We start from the raw sequence: 24,475 nt of genomic DNA on the forward strand, positions 1-24,475 counted from the left end.
CCCCATTATGGCCATGAGCTCCCCCATGCTCCTTTACACAGAGCTGAAGAAAGTGTTCCATACATTTGCCTTCTCTTTGTCCCCAGTCACCCACTCTAGATTATTTTGTTAAGGGCCTACATCAGGGGTCTTCAAACTACGGCCCTCCAGTTGTTCAGGAACTACAATTCCCATCATGCCCTCTCATGTTTGTGAATGTCAGAGTTTTACAATGCCTCATGGGATGTGTAGTTCCACAACAGCTGGAGGGCCGTAGTTTGAGGATCCCTGGCCTACATGCTCAGACCTGACCTTTTTACTATTATTATATATGAAACATTTTTTGGAGCTTGTCCTAATATCTTTTGCAATCTGTCGTTCATTTTCAATTTTTGCATCCTTGTTTTCCTTTTCACATATTCTGTTATATGCCTTGTAACATTTAAACAATGATAGTATTCCTTAATTTTCTTATTATTTATAGCTTTTTTTAATTTTGTCCGTGAACCATATAGGTTGTTTTTTTTTCTCCTTTTAAACTTATTGCCCATGGGAATATACTTTGTAGTGAGTTCACATACAAATTTGACTTAAAGTTAAGTGTTTTTATAATAGATATTCTACAATGATATTCAATATTCATATATGGAGAGGGACTACAATCAATCCCCATATAGGTATAATCAACCCAACCCTAATTCTCAGGGGAATCAGGTTTTTTTATCAGGACCACCAAGTGAAAAAAAAGGGTCCAGATCTAAGAGAGGCACCCGAGGAGGGAGGCGAAATAAGAGGAAAAAGAAGGAGAACATAACGCGTCACAGTGTGTTCAACCTTAGTAATAAAGAGTTAAACTCAGAGAAACTAAAAATCTTGGATAAAGCCTTACATTTGCCCCTCCAAAAAAATTCAACACATTTATAGATGTACCCACCAAGGGCTGCCATCTCTGGGACAATACATTCGGGATTATCTAATCCCTCTCTTTTTAATCCACCTGCTTAGCTGGCCCCCGCCATCAACATCTTTAGGGATGTAGTCCTTAAGGATCTTGCTAAATTACCGCCCCAAAAAAATTCATTATATAGATTTTTTTCTTCAGCCACTGGTGAGAAAAACTCCCTCAAATCTTAAGGACAGTAGGGACACTATCAATTTGCTTGAAACTGCGATTATACAGGTAGACTACATCATGGCCATGGCCGATGTCACCTCCCTGTATACATGTATACCCCATCAGCTGGGGATTGATGCTGTCCAATATTTCTTAAACCAGGATCCCTCCATTACCCAGTCCCAGGGCAGCTACATTATGGAATTACTTGAGTTTGCCACCCAGCATGATTATTTTTGGTTCAACAGCCACTTTTATTTACAGCAGAAAGGTGTAGTAATGGGGGCTAAATTTGCCCCCAGCCTCGCCAATCTGTTTATGGCCAAATGGGAGGAGGATGTCCACGGTGGGCCCCAATTGGTCCTGTGGGTTAGGTACATTGATGACATCCTGCGGGATAGCTGTTCAGAATCCTTGGGCCAGTTTTTCTCCTTGCTGAATTCAACAGGGATAAGATCCATTTTTTGGATTTGGAAATAGAAATTCAGGAGTGTCAGTTTCAATTTAAAACATATTTCAAACCCACAGATCGCAATGGGTTTATACCCTTGGATAGCTGTCATCACAGATCGTGGCTTCAGTCTGTTCCACGCAGCCAATTTTTGAGACTGAGTAGTAACTGCACCGATATTGAGACCTTTAAATCACAGGCCATGGCCTTGAAATGGAGATTTCTCGACAAAGGCTACGATCGATCTGAGGTTGACTTAGAGTTACAAAATACTTTAAAAGTGGATAGATATTCCTTGTTGGTAAAGAAACCCCACCAAGAATCTAACGAATCTTTCAAATGGTCTATGTTGACAACATACTCTGTGCAACATAAGCAGGTAAAGTCTATACTTAAACACTGGAGTGTACTGAAAAGCGATCGTGTTTTGGGCTCCTTGCTGCCAGATCCAGCTAAAGTTGTATATAGGGGAGCTCCCTCTATACAGAGCAAAATTGCCCCCAATATCATCAACCCAACGGCCAGGCCCTCCTTTTTTGGCAACATATTAGGTTATTATCCATGTAAAAAATGTGGTGTCTGTCAATATGACATACGTGGCAGATGTAAGACCAAAGAGTTTACAAAATACTTTAAAAGTGGATAGATATTCCTTGTTGGTAAAGAAACCCCACCAAGATTCTAACGAATCTTTCAAATGGTCTATGTTGACAACATACTCTGTGCAACATAAGCAGGTAAAGTCTATACTTAAACACCGGAGTGTACTGAAAAGCGATCGTGTTTTGGGATCCTTGCTGCCAGATCCAGCTAAAGTTGTATATAGGGGAGCTCCCTCTATACAGAGCAAAATTGCCCCCAATATCATCAACCCAACGGTCAGGCCCTCCTTTTTTGGCAACATGGTAGGTTACTATCCATGTAAAAAATGTGGCGTCTGTCAATATGACATACGTGGCAGATGTAAGACCAAAGAGTTTAGGTCAACAACCACTACTCAAATGTATCCTATTAAACATTTTTGCACTTGTGCCACTAAGAATGTCGTATATACCTACTTACTTGCCCTAGTGGCAAACAATATGTGGGCCGTACCATCAGATCCTTTACGACAAGGGTTAATGAACACATAGCTAAAATTAAGAAGGGCAGTATTAAACATATTGTACCTAGACACTATCGACAATATCATAATAGAAATCCAAGGGGTACTGTGTTTTTGATCATGTATATTTTCAAGTTTACAATTGCAGTGGATTATCACCCCGGTTAAGATTCAACCCTGTGGGGCATTTAACATAGTTTTGCAATATATCATCTTAATTGTTTCTTTTTCACCTTCCATACGCATTTGGTACAATACTAACATTATTATAATGTAGCTTTTAGGTATTGTTCTATGACATTTTTATTATACAAATCAGAGTGACATTCAGCCAATGATATGGGGTTACCGGCCCGCAGACGTCCGTGTCTTCAGGACTACTGATTTGGCGGTGTTCAGTCCTTCACTCATGACTCAGTGTGGGTGGACCAATTACCATTGCTGCTGAGGGATCAGGAGGACTTCGGCCATCTGATAGTAAGGCTTGGTGCGCACACTACACACCTATAAGTCGAAAGCCTGATGACCTCTTTAGTCTGTATGCCGATTCGCTATCCATAGTGAGGCATGAATCGCACGTGGTGCCGCTATGTTCCAAACCAGGAAGTGACTGCATTTTCTGATGACCAATCACCTACAGGTTTGGTATTGAGGCTCGGTACACACATCATAAGTCTATAGGACGATGGTCAGATGACCTTGTCTGTATTTATGCTGATTCGCTATTCATAGCGAGGCATGAGTGATACGTGACGCTGCCATTTTGAGAACCAGGAAGTGATTGCATTTTTGCATGACCAATTACCCACAGGTTTGTATCTTGTTATCGGGGTTCTAGGCCTATATAAACACGATGGCCACAGCATGTCTACACCCCAGATGATGTCTCCTTAGACGAAACGCATCGGGACGAGCCTGCTGATGCCATTGCGTTAAACTTTCATTCTTTTTACAAGTGCTTTTATCTACTCAAATGTGAGTGTTCCTCAAATTTTAAATAAATTTCCCTGTTATGCGGATTCACACCATGTGGAATTTTCATTTAATTCATGGTTACAACATGTGAGCCCATGAAAAGGATTTAATCGGCCTGCCTCTGAGTGTTCCTCCTGGTTGTGAGTTCCCTGAATGACAGTGTGAACATCTGTGACAACATCCCCAGACGTGGATGTCCCTGTATATTGGTGCGTTGTCACCACAAGTCTTGACGACTCATTAGGCGTATGCCTTACTGAGTTCATTAGCTCTGGTAAACCACTCTTATGTTGGAGGTGGCTTCTCCCATTATCTTCTTTTCACATTTGTTTTCCTATTGATATCTGGAAGTTTATATTCATCTACCTGGATCAAAATCACACCTTATGCCCTGTACACACGACCGGTTTTGCCATCGGAATAAACTCTGAAGGTTTTTCCGACAGAATTCCGCTCAAGCTGTCTTGCATAGGCACGGTCACACCAAATTCCGACCGCCAAGAATGCGGTGACATACAACATGTACGATGGGACAACACGTACGACGTCTCGTACTTGCTTGAGAGCATGCGTCATTTTTGGTACGTCGGAGCAGCATACAGACGAGCGGTTTTCCCAATAGGAATTTGTTCCGTCGGAAAAATATAGAACATGTTCTCTAAGTCCATCTGAATTTTCGACGTAAAAAGTCCGGTCGGAATATACGATGAAAAGCTCCCATCGGACTTTTTCGTTTGGAAATTCCGACCATGTGTACAGGGCATTAGTCTCTTATTTGTGGATTATTTTCACTTATTCACTATCACAGTGTGGACCTTAATTTATATACTCATTGATGTTTATACATGTTTAGAAATGCTTAACATTAATTATTTATATACGGTCCTATTCATTATGACCGTTCTCTTTAGCATTGCACATTCATATATAAAGTGTTTTTATATTTCCCATATGGTTAAAAGTTAAAAACGTTGTGTCTATTAAATTACTGAAATCTTGGATATGTACATGGCTGTGGCCTTAGCTGACTTTCATGCAATATTTCATCCAAAAAAAGGCACAGCATGTACTGGTAGACAAGAGTAACCATGTAAAGCACAGTTGAATGAAAATGAATAGTTTACACCAAGCATTCCACAACATGCCAGCTATTTTAGCTACTATGAGACTTGACAGGTTGTCAGGATGGGCCCAGTCCTTTTAACCATGCAATTTTAAAGTAGAACTATAGGCAAAACTTTTTTTTTAAATTTTGGATAGAGCAAGGGAGGGTTATAACCCCTGTCATATTTGTTTTCACCATCTGTGTCCCATTGCAGGGAGATTTCCCTTCACTTCCTGTCCCATAGCCAAACAGGAAGTGATTGGAAATCCCTGCAAGTTAAGGGAATTCCTTGGGGACCCCCAGGTCACCAGAACTAGTGTCCTCGTTGGAAGATTTCCCCTCTAATATTTTTCTGGGGACAACCCAAGATTTGGGATTTTCTTTTACTCTCACTTTCAATAATACTGGTAATCAGGACAAATAGAGAGGATGAATCTCTGTAATGGGGACACAGACAGCAATACAAATCTGACAGGGGTGGACAAATAGAGAGGATGAATCTCTGTAATGGGGACACAGACGGCAATACACATCTGACAAGAAAACAAGAAAAAAAGGTTTGTCATTAGTTATATTTTAAGTATTATTTAAAATATGATGTGTTAAGCATACTTACTAAGGAGCTTGTGTATCAGCTTTCGGGGCAGATTCAAAGCTTATTGGTAACCGAGAAGTAATACCAGTTCTTAACCCCTTGCCGACCAGCGCACGAAGATATACGTTGGCACAATGGCACGGCTTGGCAAATGGGCATACAGGTACGTCCCCTTTAAATTGTGGGTCTGTGAGTGTGCTCCGTGAGCATGCCCATGGGTCCTGTGTACTCGATGTCCGCTGGGGGGCCGCGATCGTGTCAAGGAGCGGCAGAGCGGGGAGATGCCTATGTAAACAAGGCATTTCCCTGTTCTGCCTAGCAACATCACAGAGACTGCTCCCTGTCATCGGAAGCAGTGATCTCTGTCATGTTCTAGTGAGACAATCCCCCCTACAGTTAGAATCACTCCCTAGGACACACTTAACTCCTTGATCACCCCTAGTGTTCAACCCCTTCCCTGCCAGTGTCATTTACACAGTATTCAGTGCATTTTTATAGCACTGATCACTGTATAAATGACAATGGTCCCAAAATAGTGTCTAATGTGTCCGCCAATGTGTCCGCCACGATAAAAATTGCAGATCGCCGCCATTACTAATAAAAAAATTTAATAATAAAAATGCCATAAATCTATCCTCTATTTTGTAGATGCTATAACTTTTGCGCAAATCAATCAATATACGCTTATTGTGATTTTTTTTTTACCAAAAATATGTAGAAGAATACATATCGGCCTAAACTGAGAAAAAAAATTGTTGTTTTTTTTATATATTTTTGGGGAATATTTATTATAGAGAAAAGTAAAAAATATTGCTTTTTTTTCAAAATTGTCACTCTTTTTTTGTATATAGCGCAAAAAATAAAAACCACAGAGGTGATCAAATACCGCTAAAAAGAAAGCTCTATTTGTGGGAAAAAAAGGACGTCAATTTTGTTTGGGTGCAACGACCGCGCAATTGTCAGTTAAAGTGACGCAGTGCCGTATCGCAAAAAGTGCTCTGGTCAGGAAGGGGGTAAATCCTTCCGGGGCTGAAGTGCTTAAAAAGAACACATTGATACATATGGGATTTCTTCCTTTTTTTTTTTATAATATCTTTTAGCTTGAGGTGATTAGAACACATGAGACAGTTGTTGCTAACAATCTGTTCAGGAGCTGCCATTTATTTTGCAGCACCTCGCTGCATCTTTTGAAAGAAAAAAGGCAACAACACTGTGAAACCAAAAAACGGCACACCCGCACCCTAGGTGCACTGCAACCCCCTGCTATATTTCCATATACCCAATTTCTCAAAAACATTAGGGATGAGCCTGCGGTTCGAGTTGAACTTACGTTCGTTTATTCTAAATCGAACCCAACATATGGGCCGTTCGTGGGATTCGAGCGCCGCGGAACGCCCCATATATATATATATATATATATAGTCTGCATTTAGACTTTATATTCAGTGTTTACTCTATATTCAGTCAGTGCATATATATATATATATATACAGTATCTCACAAAAGTGAGTACACCCCTCACAGTTTTGTAAATATTTTATTATATCTTTTCATGTGACAACACTTGAAGAAATGACACTTTGATACAATGTAAAGTAGTGAGTGTATAGCTTGTATAACAGTGTAAATTTGCTGGGCCCTTAAAATAACTAAACACACAGCCAATAATGTCTAAACCGCTGGCAACAAAAGTGAGTACACCCCTAAGTGAAAATGTCCAAAGTGTCAATATTTTGTGTGGCCACCATTATTCTCCAGCACTGCCTTAACCCTCTTGGGCATGAAGTTCACCAGAGCTTCACAGGTTGCCACTGGAGTCCTTCTCCATTCCTCCATGATGACATCACGGAGCTGGTGGATGTTAGAGACCTTGCGCTCCTCCACCTTCCATTTATGGATGCCTCACAGATGTTCAATAGGGTTTAGGTCTGGAGACATGCTTGGCCAGTCCATCACCTTTACCCTCAGCTTCTTTAGCAAGGCAGTGGTTGTCTTGGAGGTGTGTTTGGGGTCGTTATCATGTTGGAATACTGCCCTGCGGCCCAGTCTCTGAATGGGATTGTGCTCTGCTTCAGTATGACACAGTACATGTTGGCATTCATGGTTCCCTCAATGAACTGTAGCTCCCAGTGCTGGCAGCACTCATGCAGCCCCAGACCATGCTTGACTGTAGGCAAGACACACTTGTCTTTGCACTCCCTATCTGGTTGCCTCCACACACGCTTGACACCATCTGACCCAAATAAGTTTATCTTGGTCTCATCAGACCACAGGACTTGGTTCCAGTAATCCATGTCCTCAGTCTGCTTGTCTTCAGCAACTGTTTGCAGGCTTTCTTGTGCATCATTTTTAGAAGAGGCTTCCTTCTGGGATGACAGCCATGCAGACCAATTTGATGCAGTGTGCGGCGTATGGTCTGAGCACTGACAGGCTGACCTCCCACCCCTTCAACCTCTGCAGCCATGCTGGCAGCACTCATACGTCTGTTTCCTAAAGACAACCTCTAGATATGACGCAGAGCACGTGCACTCAACTTCTTTGGTCGACCATGGCGAGGCCTGTTCTAAGTGGAACTTGTCCTGTTAAACCACTGTATGGTCTTGGCCACCATGCTGCAGCTCAGTTTCAGGGTCTTGGCAATCTTATTATAGCCTAGGCCATCTTTATGTAGAGCAACCGTTTTCTAATATATATATATATATATATATATATATATACACAGTGGCGACAGAAAATATTCAGACCCCCTTAAATTTTTCACTCTTTGTTATATTGCAGCCATTTGCTAAAATCATTTAAGTCCATTTTTTTCCTCATTAATGTACACACAGTACCCCATATTGACAGAAAAACACAGAATTGTTGACATTTTTGCAGATTTCTTAAAAAAAGAAAAACTGAAATATCACATGGTCCTAAGTACTCAGATCCTTTGCTGTGACACTCTAATATTTAACTCAGGTGCTGTCCATTTCTTCTGATCATCCTTGAGATGGTTCTACACCTTCATTTGAGTCCTGCTGTGTTTGATTATACTGATTGGACTTGATTAGGAAAGCCACACACCTGTCTATATAAGACCTTACAGCTCACAGTGCATGTCAGAGCAAATGAGAATCATGAGGTCAAAGGAACTGCATGAAGAGCTCAGAGACAGAATTGTGGCAAGGCACAGATCTGGCCAAGATTACAAAAAAATTTCTGCTGCACCGAAGGTTCCTAAGAGCACAGTGGCCTCCATAATCCCTAAATGGAAGACGTTTGGGATGACCAGAACCCTTCCTAGAGCTGGCTGTCTGGCCAAACTGAGCTATCGGGGGAGAAGAGCCTTGGTGAGAGAGGTAAAGAAGAACCCAAAGATCACTGTGGCTGAGCTCCAGAGATGCAGTCGGGAGATGGGAGAAAGTTGTACAAAATCAACCATCACTGCAGCCCTCCACCAGTCGGGGCTTTATGGCAGAGTGGCCCGACTGAAGCCTCTCCTCAGTGCAAGACACATGAAAGCCGGCATGGAGTTTGCTAAAAAACACCTGAAGGACTCCAAGATGGTTAGAAATAAGATTCTCTGGTCTGATGAGACCAAGATAGAACTTTTTGGCCTTAATTCTAAGCGGTATGTGTGGAGAAAACCAGGCACTGCTCATCACCTGTCCAATACAGTCCCAACAGTGAAGTATGGTGGTGGCATCATCATGCTGTGGGGGTGTTTTTTAGCTGCAGGGACAGGACGACTGGTTTCAATCGAGGGAAAGATGAATGAGGCCAAGTACAGGGATATCCTGGACAAAAACTTTCTCCAGAGTGCTCAGGACCTCAGACTGGGCCGAAGGTTTACCTTCCAACAAGACAATGACCCTAAGCACACAGCTAAAATTATTATTATTATTATTTTACAGGATTTATATAGCACCGACAGTTTACGCATCGCTTTACAACATTAGGGCAGACAGTACAATAACAATACAATTCAATACAGGAGGAATCAGAGAGCCCTGCTCGTTAGAGCTTACAATCTAGGAGGGAGGATCAAGTTATACAAAAGGGTAATAGCTGTGGGGGATGAGCTAATGGGGAAAATAGTGCAGTTGTTATATGGAGGCAGGATAGGCTTCTCTGAAGGAAAGTTTTCATGGATCGCCTAAAAGTGGATAAATTTGAAGACAGTCTGACAGATTGGGGTAGGGAATTACAGAGGATGGGCGAGGGTCCGGAGAAGTCCTGGAGGCGAATATGGGAGGAGGTGATGAGGGAGCTAGAGAGCAGGAGGTCTTGGGAGGAACGAAGAGGGCGATTAGGTTGGTATTTTGAAACTAGGCTAGTGATGTAACTGGGGGCAGAGTTGTGGATGGCTTTTTAACTTATCCTTAGTATTTTGAATTTAATTTGTTGGGTGAGTGGCAGCCAATGGAGGGATTGTCAGAGAGGGGTAGTAGACACTGAGCAGTTTGTAAGGTGGATGAGCCTGGCAGCAGCATTCATGATGGTCTGAAGGGGGATAGTCTATTTAAAGGTAAGCCAATGAGGAGTGAGTTGCAGTAGTCAAGGCGAGAGATAATCATGGAGTGAATCAGGAGCTTTGTGGTTTCATTGGTTAGAAAGGGACGTAGTTTAGAGATGTTGCAGAGGTTGATGCGGCAAGCTTTGGAAAGTTATTGGATGTGGGGCCTAAAGGAGAGTTCAGAGTCCAGGATAACACCTAGCACCCTGACATGTGGGGATGGGTGGATGGTTGTGCCATTGCACTTGACAGATAAAACAGGGGAGGAGGCACGTGGGGGAGGAAATATTATAAGCTCGGTTTTGGACAAGTTGAGTTTGAGGAAGTGGTGTGACATCCATACAGAGATGTCTGTTAGTAAGTTAGTGATGCATGAGGAGACTGATGGAGCGAGTTGAGGGGTGGTGAGATAGATTTGTGTGTCGCCAGCGTAGAAATGATATTGAAAGCAGTGAGAGGCTAAAATAATGAAGGAGTGGCTTCACAACAACTCTGTGACTGTTCTTGAATGGCCCAGCCAGAACCCTGACTTAAACCCAATTTAGCATCTCTGGAGAGACCTAAAAATGGCTGTCCACCAACGTTTACCATCCAACCTGACAGAACTGGAGAGGATCTGCAAAGAGGAATGACAGAGGATCCCCAAATCCAGATGTGAAAAACTTGTTGTATCTTTCCCAAAAAGACTCATGGCTGTATTAGATCAAAAGGGTGCTTCTACTAAATATTGAGCAAAGGGTCTGAATACTTAGAACCATGTGATATTTCAGTTTTTCTTTTTTAATAAATCTGCAAAAATGTCAACAACTCTGTGTTTTTCTGTCAATATGGGGTGCTGTGTGTACATTAATGAGGAAAAAAATTAACTTAAATGATTTTAGCAAATGGCTGCAATATAACAAACAGTGAAAAATTTAAGGGAGTCTAAATACTTTCCGTCCCCACTGTATATATATATATATATCTCTATCTATCTATCTATCTATCTATCTATCTATCTATCTATCTATCTATCTATCTATCTATCTATCTATCTATATATATAGATATATATAGATAGATATATATATATGGCTTCTGAGTGCTTAAGAGATGAAGTTATTCTGGGGAAGAAAGTAATTACTGACATGCCTGGCCTGCAAAAATAAAAAACTTAAAGTACAATTAAATGAAAACAGAAAAAAGTATATTAAATTGTGTCTGAGAGGTTTTATATAGTAGGAGTTGCAGCATAAAAGGCTTGCACAAAGTGGAGGCCACATTGCTGGATTAGGGTGTTTCTATTGTAGCTATAGATGGCAGCTGATGTCTGCTGCCATCTGGACCTACACTGTTTAGCCACTGTACATTATTTTTGGCTAATTTCTCCCAAATATTATACTCTAATATTTATTTCAAGATAAAACCTACCTTATCTCTCCATTCTATATTCTGGCCTAACCAAGCTGCCTACATACTTTCTATATTACAAAGTATAGTTACATAGTAGGTGAGGTTGAAAAAAGACACAAGTCCATCAAGTCCAACCTATGTGTGTTCTAGTCACTGTAGATTATTTGTGGCTTTTGTTTCCCAGATAATACACTTTTTTTTGTAAGATAAAACCTGCCTTGTCGCATTCTATTCTCTGTCTATACAAGTGTGCACAGATCATCATGATGCTGGCTAAACAAGACAATGCAGTGTGGTATTGTGAAAAGAGAAGCTCACAAACTATAGTTATAAATTGTTGTGCAATTGGCCAATTCGTACAAAGTTGGGGGCTTTAAACTAATTTTGTAAGAGTAAACTTACTATAAACTACTATAGCTTTTCCATTTGTTGTAACTACTACTTCCACCACCACAAGTACTGCTTAGTAAAAAATCAGGTGTCACAGCCAAAGCTACCTAATAAAGTCCTTTCTTCTAAGTTGAAATTCACTTGATTGGGCTGCTGCTGTATTTAAGTCAAGCTAAATGTAAAATTTAAATTCAATTTCACAACACAAATATGTGATGCCAGTGTAGGGATATAGTGATTTTCTAAATTATTTTTGCTGTGTATTGTGATATGTTAGTGTAGTGTTAGTTAGCTTAGCTGTGTGCTGGCTGTGTACTATAAGTGTCCAGGGATTATTCTCAGTCACAAGCTGTGTGAGTGTTCTCCAGCAGGGTGTGCTAGAGATATTCCAAAAGTAAAGTTGTGCTAAAATTGTGAAATATAAATGAAAACAGCAAAACTGCAACCAAAATGTCCATACAATGATGAAAAGAGACAATCCCACAGTGCACTGCTAATCGACAGAATAGTGTGTGAATTCCAAAGTAAAAACCTCCACCCTATAAATTTGCAGTTTACCAGCTCTTTATGACCTTCTATTGTGGAAGCTCTATCCCGTTTGCAGCTATTACACCCAGCTAAGGCCTTTAATCCTGCAGTTGAACCGAATAGGAGCGCACCCGCCACTCAGGGCAGAATCAGATCAAGTTCCCAAAAAAAAGATAAGCAGTGGCGGCCAGTGGTAATTTTTTTGCCTTTGACACCCCCCGGTTGGTCAGTAGCACTTACCCCAATGCTTCACCAGCAGCCTCCCATTCCCCTGCTCTCCACGGGTCATCACGGCTGCGGTCTCCCGTTCCCCTGCTCTCCATGGGTCATCATGGCGGCGGCTTCCGTTTCCTGCCTCCTCCTGAGCGGACAGTCGGGAGTCTTCTCTCTTTGTCCAATCAGAAAACAGATCTCACACCCGCTTCTTATTGGCCGGATTGAGGATCAGTGTTTCAACAGCGAATATTCTTCAATGCTCTGCGCCACGAGCCCACCCTATTTTGAAACCTATGGCTCTAATCAGGTGCTTCAAAAGAACACCCCCACCACTGTAATTCAGGCACCCGGCATCATGAAAGGGGCCGGACGCATGAATGGGGGGTGGCCGCAGTGGCCGTGGATAGATTCATGCTATGCATAAATCTATCTATTATACATAAAGGGGGTGGTATGGATAGAGGGGGCGGCATCCGGGTGCCCCTAATGGACAGACCGCCACTGGAGATAAGGCTTCCATAGTATAAAATCTTCAACAAGAGGTTTTATTGTATAAACTATTGCACTTACAAAAGGTAGTTAAAAACATGTGTGAATAATCCGGCCCGCTTAGATGTAGCAGCCCATCCTTCCGGGACCTGCACAAACACAGTGACGTCAGCACGTCGTTCCTCCCTATGCATTTAGTCACAAGATGACGTCGTCCATGTTCTAGAGATATTACTGCACATTATAGATATTTAAAACCTGGTCAATCAACAGGCCTGGGGAGCTTGCTGTGCATGCTGGGAGAGCTATTAAGTATCTGCGTCACTTCCTGCTCTCTTTCCCTCCAGGGACTTTCCCTGAGAGAATGTCTGTGTGATCCACTTATCTAGGCCTCAGGCCTTAGGGCCTAGAGCTATAGAGTGTTGAGGGATCTCCTATCATGGGAGGTGTCCCTAAGATGCTGGCTGAGATGACATGCTACTGGCTGCTGGGGAAGCAAAGCTGCGGTTGTTATACCACAGGGGTGGTGAGTGACCGACTGAGCTGGGAAGCACCACATGAGCCTTCCCACTGCTATCCTGAATTGTACCCTAAGATTGAGAATACACAGGATTCTCAGTTGACAAGGAGCCACAATTATGAGATGTATTCCATCCAGCAGAGTTCTTTTACAGAAGGATTGATATTAGTGAGACGACCATGTATGGGACTAGAGACTGTGTATTGTTAATGGAACCCTCAGGTATCCTGTGTTCCCTCCACCCTCCTTCCCACTCTTCATGCATGTGCATTATTAAAACATCTAAAATGTATTCAAAGTGACTGGCTCCCTTAATTAATCCACCACCACCGGGCAAAAAGGATTTTGACCCTGAGAAGGAATGTGCCTGGGACATTTATCACCAAGTAAGTGGGTCTGGGACATTCATATGTACCTATTGGGCATCAGTAGAGCCAAATGTGACAGGACTGGTTACCAATAGCGTTACACCAGAATACAGTGTCACCAGCACCGCTTTTAAAAATGGTACTGTTCTGTAACACCACATACAGTTTAAAGGTGTCTCCCAAGCAATCAATGTATTAAATAATGTGTCCATAATTTAAAGAATTTGTGTTTTTTCCATGTTGCCCTCAAAGTCATACTGACTTTCTCCCTGCTGTGCTGTATTTTTTTAAAAATGTTTTGGCTTTGTTAAATGGCCTTTATGGCAGTGTTGAGCTCCCAATGCTTTTTTACACAATAGCTTGCCTAATAGCCTGGAAAATGGACAAAATTTGAATTCAGAATCCAAAATACAGTCACCCTCCCCCATAGACTTCAATGAATTCAGCAGTTAAGTTTGTGTTTTCAAGCAGCTTTCGATTAACCCCCCCCCCCACACACCAATAGAACGTGGTCAGAATCGCTCATCCTTAATTAGCAATAGTTAACCAAGTAATCACGAGAAACATTACAGTGTATCCTATAGATTCATATTTAAGCCTGGCTCATGCAGTAATATTTATGTAGCATCATCATATTTCGGCTTTAGAGCTAAATAAAACAGTGTACGTGGCATTCCATTACTTTTCAAGAGAAACTAAGATATGAGTGGTTCCTGGCAAGGTTGGTTAATGTGAATTTTCTGGCTCCATGTCAGCCTAACTTCCAGGAACAGCCTTAAATTACTCCATTAGAGAGATGTTCAATCCGGAACTAAGGAGACAAAGGCAGGGAATGGGATATCATTATTGAAACCTCTGTAGAATTGATTGAGTAGACGGAGAAAGCTGTTGTATTATATACATACATTTGAGCTGAATAAAATTTGCAGGCAATCAATGCAATTCAATGTGAAATGGCGTATTTCAGCTTCCGCAGTTCATTGCAGGTGCGAGGAGCTGTGAAACAGTTAAATCACAGCTTCTTAACACTACGTAAAGGTATGAAAGCATCGGGGCTAGGCTTAATCTACAATGACATTCTCCATCAACAAACATTTTATTTCTGCAGCCGGCACATTTTACTTATTAATACTTCATAATCTCACTGATCAGACCCTACTCCATGATCATCATATGACGTAAACCACTGCAGTGCCAGGACCTTCTATCTGAAACACATTATACTGGATGCCAGAAGGAAGATCTGCACCATCTGATGTTCTGATGATGACACAGAAAGGGCTTTTTGTGTTCTCTAAAGTAAATGATAAAAAAGATACCTAAGCATCTTCAGGAAAGATCGCAGCTTTCAAACGACATTTTTTCCTGCAGCCATGTGGAAGCTTTTGCTAGTGTTCATCTACGTGAGGTCTTACCAAGCATGTCTAGTGTACTAATGGGTCCTGGAAATCTATTATTCATTGCCATAGCATCTATTATAAACTCAGAGCAAAATGTCTCTTGTGTTTAGAGTTCCTTGCTCCACTTTTAAATTTTGAAGTACCATTTAAAGAAACAGACACAGTTGATGCTAATTATAAGACACAAAAGGTAATCATAGAAAAAACTAAGTGATTGTAAAGTCTATTTTTTTTTCTTCTATAAAAATAACAAACATGTGGTGTTACAATTGGTTGTGTTGGCAGGAAGTACAGATAATTTTAAAAGACTCATGGACGTGCATCTTAGCAAAAACAATATACGGGGATATGGGAAATTACGTTTCTACATACACACACCTACACAGGTTGACCTGGATGGACTATTGTCTTTATTCAACCTTACAAACCATGTAACTATGTAATTAGGTCATACTTACCTGCTCTGTTGCAGTAGATTTGCACAGAGCAGCCCAGATCCTCCTCTTCTCGGGTCCCTCTTCTGTGCTCCGGGCCCCTCCCTCCTGTTGAGTGTCCCCACAACAAGCAGCTTGTTATGGGGGCACCCAAGCCGAGCTGCAGCTCTATGTGACCATTCAGACATGGAGCTGCGGTTCGCCCCCTCACCTGATTGGCTAGCTGACTTTGATTGACCGTGTTTTAGCCAATCAGGAGGCAGAGTCCCGGACGACTAATACACTTGTGGACATTGGCTCCTTTAAGTATTAGGGGGGTTGCTGCCCCCAGTAGGCTTTTTATCTTAATGCAAGGGATGCATTAAGATAAAAAACCTTCTGACTTTACAACCCCTTTCAGTTTTCAGCAGTAAGCAAGCAAGGACAGTCAATTTGCAGCATCAGTTTTAAGGTGGTCTTGATCACGTTTTTATTTAGAAATGGCAGCATAAAAAATAAACACACACACACAAATAGGTTGAACTGGATGGACTGGTGTCTGTATTCAATCTTACCAACTAAGCAACTATGTATGTAGCTATAAACATATTTTCCTGTGCAGGGGGTATGTCTTGCACAACATCACACTGTTAAGACAGGTGTCTGCTAGCTCTGTTGTTTAACTGTTACCGTAACTGTTACCTGCACTGATATATACCCAAGATGTTCTTTTTAGTCTTAGTAACCTCACACAATGCAACCATATATTCACTGCCAAACTCAAGAGCTCTCAAAACAGAAATCTGGATTCCTGTCCAAGGCTATTTTCTATTAGAATGTTTTAGCACACACAGTAAACTGCACATGTGCCATGTGTACATCGCACATAGTGTTTAGAAGTGCAGAATTTAGCCCTTACACACCACAAATCAATCGCTTAATTCAGTAATTATTGACTAACAATGAAATAGGATGAATGTTTAATTCGCTGCAAAAAAAATATGCCAAAATTGTATGAAGTAAGTAAGTTGCTATTAAGGACTGAAATAAACAGCTCTGTTGTATCCAGGCAATGCAAAGGGAATATGCTATTTAACAAAAATATATACTGTTTAAGCGCTATATAGAACAATGATATATACTATTGTTTGGACAGAAACTTTTGAAGTAACTCTAAACATATAACAAATTCTTCCCACAAGTACTATTCACGCTAATATAAGATTCTGTACTGTTTGTGAATGGAAACATTTTCACTAGAGTATAACAGCTGAAAACATGGTTCTTGTGTGATGCATGTAAATGCATCTGCTAACTGGTTCTCTGTATATTTTAGAAATCCGTTGATTCATTTAAAGCTGGCAATTCAAACAACATTAAATTATTTATTTGCTTCAGCATCATCTATATGGATGATCAGCATCATCACTGCTATGAAGTACTATGTTGACTACAAAAGAAAGCAGTAGATCACAAAGATGCATGCATACACTTTTACTTCATTGTACCTTCTGAAAACAGACATGACACAAAATTGATATTCTGCTAAAAAAAAAAAATTGCATTGGCTATTTATTAGTACCATGTATTACAAACGAGTATTGAATAGCAAAATAAAAAGATCTTTGACCATTGGGGCTCATTTACATGTACAGCATGAAGAGCCTTTTGTTTACTCTTCTGTCCTAGAGTGGAGCTGCATGCAGGCAGCCCAGATTAGCATTGTCTGTACAGACTCACCTGCACAGCCAAGTTTGACAGGTATGTAGGGAAGTGTGCACGGAACCCAACACAGAGCCTGTGCATCCAGGGTTATGCATCTGTACCTGCGTGCCTGCCAAATGCAGTTGAGTCTGTACAGACGATGTGTGTCCATTCACTAATATAGGCTGCCTGCATGCAGCGCAGTGTTAGGATAGAAAAGTAAACAAAGGGCTCTTAACACTGTACAGGGCTTAGTGCTTATGTGCCCCATAGAGGTCTATGAAAATTACTACTTATAAACATGTCTTCAGAACTGACTTTATTTCACAGTATATTGTAAATATGATTAACTGTAATCATATAGCTAGACTGTTTAAACCTGTGTATGGAAGCAACTTACCTCAAGGTTATATTCTTCAACTGTCCTTTTCAAAGGATCTACTATTTGCCAACAAATCAAGATGCATAAGTCAATTAACAGCATCCCACCAACTATCACAAGCAGCTTCTGATCTTTGATAATCTGAAAAATAATGAAAATAAAAATGTTTCATTTTGAGAAGGTTGGTATAGTAAAAGTGTATGCAAACATACGCTAACATTAAACGTCTTTTATTTCTTCCCTTTTGGTCTGATAAATATCCAGTAAAAATGTTCTGTTATACCTGTTCAATAAGTGCAAACAATACCTGTTGATTTTTCCAGATATCTTGTGAGTCAAAAACTTCCTGTGATCTCTGCCTGTGTAGGCATTAAAGAGTTGGGGAGAGGTTTGACAGCAATGTCAAAGTGGAAAGATACAAGCATACTATTGGTTTGATTTACTAAAACTGGAGAATGCAAAATCTGGTGCAGCTGTGCATAGAAACCAATTCGCTTCCAGGTATTATTGTCAAAGCTAAATTTAACAAGCTGAAGTAGGAAGCTGATTGGCTACCATGTAGAGCTGCACCAGATTCTGAGTGCTCCACATTTAGTAAATGTGAGAAAAAGAGGGTTTGGGACTTTAAATGAGGTAAATCTACCATGGCTAGACTTTTTGTTCTTTTTGTTGCATATAGATAGTGATGGAGCTGTGTGATCCCACACACCTCACCCCATTTAAAGTCCCAAATACCCCCCACCCCCCTCTTTTTGTTTCAATTTTAGTAAATATCCCCCTATATTTCTGGCACATGCTTAAAGCAGAATTATCACCAGAAGAAAAAATAAAGCTTGTTACACCCCACAGGGATCCTTGATCTAATAGCACTTGTTTCTAATAAAATACAAGCATTGGGCATTAAACAAAATAAATATTTATTTTTTATAACTTTAGGTTGTAGCTCCACTCCTGAAGCTTATAAATATGGGTGTTCCCATGGGGGAAATTACAGCCATCACTGAGATCCACCCTTCTCCATTCTTCCATGCTGTGTCCCCTAATTTCTCTGTTCAGTGCACACAGAGTCCTGCCCCACTGTCAATTCAGGGCACAAAGAGTAGAAACTATCAGTTTTTTTTTCTTAATCAGATTTTATTTAAAGAAAGGTGTTTTCACATTTTTGTAAACATCATGGAAACAACCTGCCACGCAGGGCAGAAAGGACAGTCATAAGAGATACAGAAAGGAGTGGTCATCTTAGAGGCCAGAAGCTTATAGTGCCAACATAAATCTTTAGGTACACAGAGCTTAACAGCACCTAGATATATTAAAGTGCATCCAGATACAGAAATGTTAAACAACCTAAAAGGCTCCTAGAAACTCAAGAGGGTCAGGTGCATGAACTCCATCCACTGGGACCATATGGCATCAAACTTTTTAATAAAGTACATCCAGATACAAAAATAATAAACAACCTAAAAGGCTAGGAAACTGTCAGTTTATATTGTGAATGATTACAGATTAAGAAGAGCACCTTCATGTCAGGAGCGTGTGCGCTCCTTCTCCGTCATAACTGCTGGTTCCAACAACCTGGTTTTGGCTGTGGCATTCTCCTTGCCTATCTATCCACCTGCAAGGTGATTGATGTGGCCAGAGTCTGGGTGGAGACCAAACCTGACATAAGCCAGCCAAGCCTGTAGTGCCATGCTTGTGATAGTTTGTGTAATACCTGTTCAAGCAGCCCATTTGTCTGCCCTGAAAGATTGGATTTTCCTGTGTATGACTTTGGATCAGATATTGACTATTCTCTGAACTCTGCCTGCCTTTTACCTGGACTGTCATTGAACTAAGCAAAAAGTACCTGTTTGCATTGCTTAGTTCATGCCTGTCCTGGTGTGGTGGCCAGGCACTATAGCATTGTGTATAAGCCCTAGGGACAACTGAGTACCGGTAGGCCTGCTTGCCTTATGGGAAAGGGGCTGCTATAGGTAAAGAAAACAGAAGCCAGCTATTGTGCCTGACCACCTGCGTTAGGGCTAAGCATGACACTTCATCCACAAAAACACAAGTTGACAACAGTATACACCGGCTACTACACTGGTCCGAGACAGGCTAGTGTAGTAGCCGGTGTGTACCGTTGTTCGCTTGTGGATTTTTGAATGAAAGCACCCTTCTCCAGCAGCAATGATTTAATGCACACACTCACAGTTTCCATTCTCCCTATGCCCTCGTTAGCTGGCAGTGGGCGGCAGATCTGATGTAAATTAAACAGGAGGGGTGAGGAGACAGCACTGCACAGCAGAGTGATGTTCTGTCTGGTGGTTTGGGGGGGTGGGTCTGTGCAGGCTTTGTGTACATTGAGTGTCACACCCTGATCAGTGAGCTGGTCTGTGTTGTAGGATAGTTAGACCAGTGGGCAGGGCTAGCTAACACCACAGCTTAATCCCTGCACAGACAGACACAGCGATAAGTGCTATTTTCACAGGGTCACCTGAGGTGATAACAAACTTTAATTTATTTTGGTGATAGTTCCTCTTTAAGCAGATAAACCATGGAGAAATGTACATGTATTGCAGGGATCTAACAAACAAAAAAGAGAAACTATAAAATGTGCCTACTTTTGTTTGGGCTCACTGGGTAAGTAAATCAATAACAAAGACAGATGCTTTTTTTTATAACTATCATAGATCCTGCCTGTAAAGAAAATTTAAGGGAAAGAGGATCTGATACATTGAATATAAAAAAAAATATCTTTATGATTTATATTTGATAATCACCACTTACATATCTCATTTTATTTTATGGTTATAAACATGATCAAGAAACTAATATAATCTAGATCCTGGGTTAGAATATATAGATATATATATATACATCAGTGAAAGAATCTTAAGACTTGTAGTCTTCCACCAGTGAAAAATGTATATACTGTATATATTTATACAGTATATATATATACTGTATTTATATATATACAGTCAGGTCAATAAATATTGGGACATCGACACAATTCTAATCTTTTTGGCTCTATACACCACCACAATGGATTTAAAATGAAACGCACAAGATGTACTTTAACTGCAGACTTTCAGCTTTAATTTGAGGGTATTTACATCCAAGTTGATCTTGGTCTCATCTGTCCATAGGATGTTGTAGTAGAACTGTGAAGGCTTTTTTAGATGTTGTTTGGCAAACTCTAATCTGGCCTTCCTGTTTTTGAGGATCACCAATGGTTTACATCTTGTGGTGAACCCTCTGTATTCACACTGGTGAACTCTTCTCTTGATTGTTGACTTTGACACACATACTTACCTCCTGGAGAGTGTTCTTGATCTGGCCAACTGTTGTCAAGGGTGTTTTCTTCACCAGGGAAAGAATTCTTCGGTCATCCATCACAGTTGTTTTCCGTGGTCTTCCGGGTCTTTTGGTGTTGCTGAGCTCATGGTGCATTCTTTCTTTTTAAGGATGTTCCAAACAGTTGATTTGGCCACACCTAATGTTTTTACTCTCTGATGGGTTTGTTATGTTTTTTCAGCCTAATGATGGCTTGCTTCACTGATAGTGACAGCTCTTTGGATCTCATATTGAGAGTTGACAGCAACAGATTCCAAATGCAAATAGCACATTTGAAATGAACTCTGGACCTTTTATCTGCTCCTTGTAAATGAGATAATGAGGAAATAACACACACCTGGCCATGGAACAGCTGAGCAGCCAATTGTCCCATTACTTTTGGTCCCTTAAAAGTGGGAAGCACATATACAAACTGTTGTAATTCCTACACCGTTCACCTGATTTAGATGTAAATGCCCTCAAATTAAAGCTGAAAGTCTGCAGTTAAAGCACATCTTCTTCATTTCAAATCCATTGTGGTGGTGTATAGAGCCAAAAAGGTTAGAATTGTGTCGATGTCCCAATATTTATGGACCTGACTGTATATATACACACATATATATATATATATATATATATATATATATATATATATATATATATATATATATATAATATGCACTCTTAAATGGTAAAACATATTGAATTTCCACAAATGGTATTTTCCCAGCTCCACATGGTCAAATATGAATAGGTAAACTTCCAGCACCATATATATATATATATATATATATATATATATATATATATATATATGCAAAGGTACATTTGTACTTTTAATTTTTTTGGTTTAAATGATTACAATTTTAGAAGTAACTGTCTATATGGAATATTAGCTTCGACTTTTTTTTCTATGACTTATGGCAAACCAAATTTGCTGTATTATGTAGTAAGCTAACTTTCAAGATACTTAAGTTCATCAACAGGAAGTCAGTATTACTTTACATCAACCCCAGCAATGATTGACTGTCTTAAATTTAGATAAAAGGTCAGTGTTCCAAGGGCTATGCCACTGCTTTCTGAAATGTGTTCTAGATTTGTAATAAAGTTCAGGATGCTCTGCAGTCCAAATGACTCTGGGGTACTGCCTAAAGATTGGATGACATTGTTTTACACAATAAGAAAGCATTTGAAAAAGAATAAGTCATTTAAACCATTATACGCATATGTTCCATAATGCTGATATATGTTTACTGTTAACAAAACTGTATGTGAGCTTGAATTTATTATACATTGTAGTCACAAATTGTGGTCTTCTTCAGGATTCTACCTTGTCCCTGGTGGGCAGAATGTAAAAAAAATGGAAATATCATTATGCTTAATGCATAACGCTGTTGGTATGCATCATGTCTGTAGAACCTTCCTATGCTCACACATACTAGCGACTTCCACAAAATTAACTAGTGCCACAAAAGGGGTGGTAGCTCCAGCATTATCCAGCCTTACAATATTTTAGTAATGAGAATGGTATCATTAGCAGTAATCAGCATGGATTCATGAAGAATCGTTCTGGCCAAACCAGTCTATTAACCTTCTATGAGGAGGTGAGTTTCCATCTAGATAAAGGAAGGCTCGTAGACATGGTGTATCTGGATTTTGCAAAAGCATTTGATACAGTTCTCTAGAAACGTTTACTGTACAAAATAAGGTCCATTGGCATGGACCATAGGGTGAGTACATGGATTGAAAACTGGCTACAAGGGCGAGTTCAGAGAGTGGTGATAAATGGGGAGTACCTGGAATGGTCAGGGGTGGGTAGTGGGATTCCCCAGGGTTCTGTGCTGGGACCAATCCTATTTAATTTGTTCATAAACGACCTGGAGGATGGGGTAAACTGTTTAATCTCTGTATTTGCAGACGATATTAAGCTAAGCAGGGCAATAACTTCTCTGCAGGATGTGGAAACCTTGCAAAAAGATCTGAACAAATTAATGGGGTGGGCAACTACATGGCAAATGAGGTTTATTGTAGAAAAATGTAAAATAATGCATTTGGGTGGCAAAAATATGAATGCAATCTATACACTGGGGGAGAACCTCTGGGGGAATCTAGGATGGAAAGGGACCTGGGGGTCCTAGTAGTTGATAGGTTCAGCAATGGCATGCAATGCCAAGCTGTTGTTAACAAAGCAAACAGAATATTGGCATGCATTAAAAAGAGGATCAACTGCAGAGATAAAACGATAATTCTCCCGCTCTACAAGACTCTGGTCTGGCCGCACCTAGAGTATGCTGTCCAGTACTGGGCACCAGTCCTCAGGAAGGATGTACTGGAAATGGAGCGAGTACAAAGAAGGGCAACAAAGCTAATGAAGGGTCTGGAGGATATTAGTTATGAGGAAAGGTTACGAGCACTGAACGTATTCACTCTGGAGAAGAAACGCTTGAGACAGGATATGATTTCAATATACAAATACCATACGGGTGACCTCACAATCAGGATAAAACCTTTTTTGCAGAAGGGAGTTTAACAAGACTCGTGGCCACTCATTAAAATTAGAAGAAAAGAGGTTTAACCTTAAACTACTTAGAGGGTTCCTTACTGTAAGAGCGGCAAGGATGTGGAATTCCCTTCCACAGGCGGTGGTCTCAGCGGGGAGCATTGATAGTTTCAAAAAACTATTAGATAAGCACCTGAACGACCACAACATACAGGGATATACAATGTAATACTGACATATAATCACACACATGGGTTGGACTTGGTGGACGTGTGTCTTTTTTCAACCTCGCCTACTATGTAACTATGTAACCATATATAAGTTTGGAAGTGGATGCACCCCCAAGCTTACTGTAAGTATGTATATATACAGTATCTCACACTGTTTTAAAAAAACGGCAGTGCTCTTGGCAGAAAAAAATTTAATTAATTTGGAGTGTCTTTTTGTACTAGCGTTTAGCAATGCTTAGGAGCAATTCGAGATTTTTTCTGCCAGAAAACCGCTCTCAAATACGCAACACAGAAGTATTTTTTTTTCTGCCTCTAAAGGCTGAGCTAAAAAATATGCCTATAAATATCCTAATGCGCATGGACACATTGGATAACATTAGTTGCTTCTACAGGAAAAAACACTAAACTCCTCTAGGAGCAGCATTTTTTTCAGCCAGTGTACATGGACCCTAAAAGACACAATTAAATGTACCACTGAAGATGCCATAAATGGTGAAATGATCGTCACTGCATGTGGTCAATTTTGGTTGACAGTCTCTGTCCTGGTATACAATTCCTCTTTATCCCTTTGTGCATTAGCATACATTGCAGCAGTGCTGATCTGTAATATTTATACAAAAAAAGCTGATGTGGGAGCTACAGTATTTGGCCTTTCTACCTTCTTCCTACACATCTCACATGAACATGTGCACTTAGGGACTCTTACTTAATTCTCCATGTAACTGGGTGCATGGAAGGGATGTGTCTTTTGCCTACATTCCTTTTTCTCTTCTTAGAAATTGTAAGGTATGGCTTAGGGGTTGGTT

The 24,475-nt window shown here is 40.5% G+C and overlaps 1 protein-coding gene across 2 annotated transcripts in view; it reads right to left on the minus strand.

Annotated features, from left to right (window-relative positions):
* GABBR2 (gamma-aminobutyric acid type B receptor subunit 2) overlaps window positions 1-24,475 on the minus strand; it is a 982,804-nt gene that overhangs the window by 197,908 nt on the left and 760,421 nt on the right. For both annotated transcript variants that reach the window (XM_073630834.1, XM_073630835.1), the window contains exon 13: window positions 17,643-17,765. In XM_073630834.1, the coding sequence (XP_073486935.1) occupies window positions 17,643-17,765 (123 nt within the window). The remainder of the gene's footprint in view (window positions 1-17,642; window positions 17,766-24,475) is intronic.

Source organism: Aquarana catesbeiana, linkage group LG05 (assembly GCF_042186555.1).
Source record: "Aquarana catesbeiana isolate 2022-GZ linkage group LG05, ASM4218655v1, whole genome shotgun sequence".
NCBI lineage: Eukaryota > Metazoa > Chordata > Amphibia > Anura > Ranidae > Aquarana > Aquarana catesbeiana.